Raw genomic sequence first — 4,670 nt, forward strand, 5'->3', positions numbered from 1 at the left:
AAGCAGGGGGAAGCAAGTGAGCTCTGGTCCTGAAGGCTGTTTATAGAAAAAGAGAGAGGAGTCCTGCAGTGAATGTGAGGCAAGGAGGAGGTAGACCACTCCCACAGTCTGAATCTAAAAGAAGACTGTCCTCTCTTCACCACAAAATGATCAATGATGTAAAATATATATATAAATAAATTAATGAAAAAAATAAGACAAGTGTCTACACTTTGAATTGGAAGGAGAATGGGACAAACTCACAGGGTCTGCTTCAAAAAGAGGCTTTTTCTCTAACCTTTTGTCTTAAGAGTCTGATTCTTTCTTATTTCTGGGGTTTGGCAACATCTGATCCCTACACACAAGGTCCAAGGGAAAAAACCACTGTCCTCACACTGTGGATATCTAGAAAACTTGTCTTGTAAACCTAGAGCCCTACCAAGAGATTAATTAAAACAACTCTTTTTCACCCAGAACTATTCTTCACTGAGTAGCAAGCTGTTTCTATTTGTTTGTTTGTTTATTTATTTGTATTTTATATCATTGTTCATTTTTAAACAATGTTTGCTCCCCCCCCCCCTTCAGGTGTAGTCCCCATGGAATTTCCTCTACAAAATCACCTGTAGATTCATTGGTCCTCTGTTTCAGTGAGCAAATATCTCCGCTCTCAAGCTAGAAGCCTGTCACCCCAGGCTATCTACTCCACCCTAGAGAGACTCTCCTGTGTTTCTTAAAGGGGAAATCTTAGAAACCTTGTTGAAGGTGACATTTCAGCAACACCTGTCCACTAAAGATTGAGTTTTAGAGGTATAATTAGAGAATACTTCTCCTCCACCATTTCTTACTAACTGATTGCCTGGACTCCAGCATAAGAACAGTGGATTGCAACTGAAAATTTGCAAAATACAGATTTTATTCCATGAAGGTTTCTTGGAGTAGTTCAAAGACAAAAGTGCAATCAAAACACAAGGACAAAAAAGGAATTTGAAGCCTCTGGCACCTTTGGCTGCAAAAGACATTCCGTATACTCCAATTCCTAGCCTGATTAACACAGCAACTCATCTTTTTCTCTGGTCACATCTTATTTTTAAATAATTTCAAATACCTTGGCTGTCTCATAGGCATAAAGAAGTAAAAGTAGGACAGAAAAATCAAGAAGCAAATTCAGGGAAATCTTGCTAAAGTAGCCAGAACTCTCTGTAGTCACAGAGAAATGAACAGAGAGGGTTCCCTGGTAGCACAGAGTGAAGTTTATTCTCTGCCCCCACCTGTGAAATAGCCCCAGGCTACTGTAGTTTGCTGCTGGAGTCTTGGCCCTTTGTAGATCTCTTGTTACTATGTTTGACTTCCTGAGGTAACCGTGCACTTAATTTGTCTCCTTTGGAAACTGAGTTCTAGAGGCTGAAATTCTGTGTTAGCAATTGTGCATTGTTTCCTTGGCCCTCTTCTTGTCCCTGTCACCATTCTCAATCTAAACAATAAAACTGTTTTGCCAGAGACCAGCTTTCGGCAAAATGTCGTGTCAGGAGTCCCTGAAAGGAGGAGACAGCCTAGGTGAAGCGAAAGGGGCTGAGGGGAAGGAGATGAGGTAGTGAGGAGACACTGACACTGGACGAGGTGCAAGTATCTTCTGCCGAGAGACTTAGCAGGTCTTTATTTATTCATTTTTAGCAAGCAGAAAAAATACATCATCATGTGTAAAGCAGAAACAATTAGTGTATTTTATTCCCATGGACTACTGGCTCCTACGGGTCCCAGCTAGACGGTAGCCTTCAAGGTTCATAGATAAAAAACTAAGCCTTACAATAAAACTTATTATTTCAGCTAGACAATTACCCAAGACGGTTGTTAGCCACCAGTACACTCCTATCAGCTAAAGCCTAAGCATCAAAAGACTCTTCTATTCATATGGCCTTCAGCTGGAGACCAGCTGCTACTCAGCTATCAGAACTTTTTCTACCTAGAAACTCCTTAACATGGTTAACTTCATTTAAAAACTTTCCTAAGAAACTTCCTAAATAAAAGGAAACTTCCAAAAAAGCAAAAGAAGGATTTACTATAATAGTTGTGCTGGATTGCTTGTCAGATATGTACAATAAATTGTCTCCCATTGTCAAGTGGGCCAAATTGTTTAATAACTAATTTTATAAACAGATAATTTTCCAAACAGATAATTTTCCATGCCATTTACTTGCAGTATACTGATACATGTAATTTATTGCCTAATGTACTTTTTGAGAAATTTTTCTCTCTTTATGACCAAGAACAAAAAATGAAGTGATGTTAAATCTTCAGCCCCACAGTGTGAGCCCCTTTAGCTTCGGCCCCACGGTGTGAGGCCCTTTTTCTTAGCTGCTAGGTGTCTTATCTGGCTGGGGCAACAAGGGCCCCTTAGCACTGTTTCTATCAGAACTTTTTCCCTCTCTAGGGGATAGCTCCTATAGGATTTCCCTGGAGAAAGAGAATGCAAGAGGGGGATGTTATCGTGGAAGATGAAAAGGGGGAAATGAATGGGAAATTGTGTTGAGGATCGTGGAGGAGCTAACAATGGAATGATGTCTCAGGAACTAACTCGTTATCACAAACTCAGAGAGTGTCCCTCCCTGCTGACCATTTCCTGGCCTGACTCCACCCCTGAAGGACACAGCTCAGCTTTGACCAATGACTTCAAAGTTCCAGGGGGGCCGAGGGCTCAGAAGTTCAGCAGCAGAGAATAAAAGGCCACAACTTCCAGCAGCAGTATCCACTTGCTTCTCGCACCTCTGCGGTCGATCGCCGGCAAGCTCCCAGACTTGACATCATGGTGCATTTCACTAGCGAGGAGAAGGCTATTATCACTGGCCTCTGGGGCAAAGTGAATGTGGAAGATGCTGGTGGCGAGGCTCTTGGCAGGTAGGAACTGGGTTTCAGTGCACAGGAGAGGATGGTAAATATGAGTCTAGCAAATTGACCAGGAAAATCCTCAAGGTTTTTGAGACTCTGATTTTCCATCTGCTGTGGTCCTATCTCGTAGGCTCCTGGTTGTCTATCCCTGGACCCAGAGATTCTTTGACACCTTTGGCAACCTGTCCTCTGCCTCTGCCATAATGGGCAATCCCAAAGTCAAGGCCCATGGCAAGAAGGTGCTGACCGCCTTTGGAGACGCTGTGAAGAACATAGATAACCTCAAGGGTGCCTTTGCTAAGCTAAGTGAGCTGCACTGTGACAAGCTGCATGTGGATCCTGAGAACTTCAGGGTGAGTCAGAAAATGTTCATGTGTTTTTTTTTTTTTTTTTTTTTTGCTTTTTTACTCTGGAATAGTGATTGAAGTTTAGTCTTTCATTTTAAGAACTAACAAAGATCTCAGAAATCATGGGTTGATTTCTAGGCAAAGTTCAAAGGTACATGACCAAAACCACCTTGATGCAGGACTAGTGACAATTAAATGCTTAAATAGACTCACAGCTTGAGTCGATTTAAAACTTTTAAGGAACTTTTGAAAGATATATGTCTACTCTAGAGTATTGTATCAAAGCATAGCAGAATTATTCAAGAATTATTCACTATTCAAGAATTTCTCTTTTTTTTCTAATGAAATTTGACTTTTGATAGATGAATATCTATCTCAAGAAAGGGTACATGTTTTATTGTACGTGGTTACCAATGACTGATGTTTAGGAAGGGACATGGTGGGTATTTTTAGACAGATTGTCGCAAATGCAACTTCTCTCAAATATGTTCAATTACTAGTCAGTATGGTGACCAAGTAGAGGGCTGTTTCTGCATTGAGACTTTAACTAAACTCATTCTAAGAATCTGTGCAGCTCAGAAATCCATTTTTCAATTTGTTAATGAGAGAGGGAGGGTGAGAAGCAAACAAAGATGGTGAAATGGGAGAGAGGATGGCAGGCACAATATTAAATGAAGTACTTAAAAAATTAAATTGAATTCAGGTACTAACTTGTTTGAGTAATTAGATAAGTACAACACTTATAGCAGTTTAACGCAAGGAATATAGGTGTTCAGTCATTTTTTCTGCAATTCTTTTTGGAAATTTCTACTGAACATGTCTATTTGTCCCTCTGTCTTTCATCTAACAGCTCCTGGGCAATGTGATGGTGATTGTTCTGGCTTCTCATTTTGGCAAAGATTTCACCCCTGAGGTGCAGGCTGCTTGGCAGAAGTTGGTGTCTGGGGTTGCCACGGCTCTGGCCCACAAGTACCACTGAGTCTTCTTTCCAATTCACCAGGGTCCCTTTGTGTCCCCAATGACCTCCTTCTGTACATGGGGACTGGGGTTTGACCTTGGCAGTGAAGAGTCTGTTTAATAAAGTGCATTCTATTCAGTAATCAGAAATTGATATTGTTTTTTCTTCATCTTTTACCCTTGAGTTAAAGGAGGACAGGTTTATTGGATGAGGGTGAGGCAGACATTTGCAGAAACAAGAGTTCCTTTGAGAAGCATGTAGGGATTCATCAAAGGAATGTAGACATTATGGGAGGACTCTCAATGGTCTAGGAAGATGCCAAGATGAAAAGAACATTTTTCTTAGGTAGGGAAAGGGTTAGTTATTGAAGGGGGCAGGAGCTTACAGAGAAAAGTGACAAAAAGTGGCTTCAGAGGGGAACACAGTTGGTGGTAAGCAGTGCTGGGATGGGCAGGGTGGGGGTAGGGAAGTGTAGATTTGTGGTGCATGACAGAGTTCACTTA

General features: G+C 41.2%; 1 protein-coding gene across 1 annotated transcript; it reads left to right on the plus strand.

Moving 5' to 3' along the window:
* Window positions 1-2,779: 2,779 nt before the first annotated feature.
* Window positions 2,780-4,188, plus strand: HBE1 (hemoglobin subunit epsilon 1; the record flags this gene model as incomplete). Its single annotated transcript, XM_084251514.1, has 3 exons — window positions 2,780-2,871; window positions 2,993-3,215; window positions 4,060-4,188. 3 exons carry the CDS (start codon window positions 2,780-2,782, stop codon window positions 4,186-4,188), a joined length of 444 nt encoding a protein of 147 aa, XP_084107640.1.
* Between the last annotated feature and the right edge of the window lie 482 nt (window positions 4,189-4,670).

The sequence above is a fragment of the Talpa europaea genome (assembly GCF_964194135.1).
Source record: "Talpa europaea genome assembly, chromosome: 1".
In the NCBI taxonomy this organism is placed as follows: Eukaryota; Metazoa; Chordata; class Mammalia; order Eulipotyphla; family Talpidae; genus Talpa; species Talpa europaea.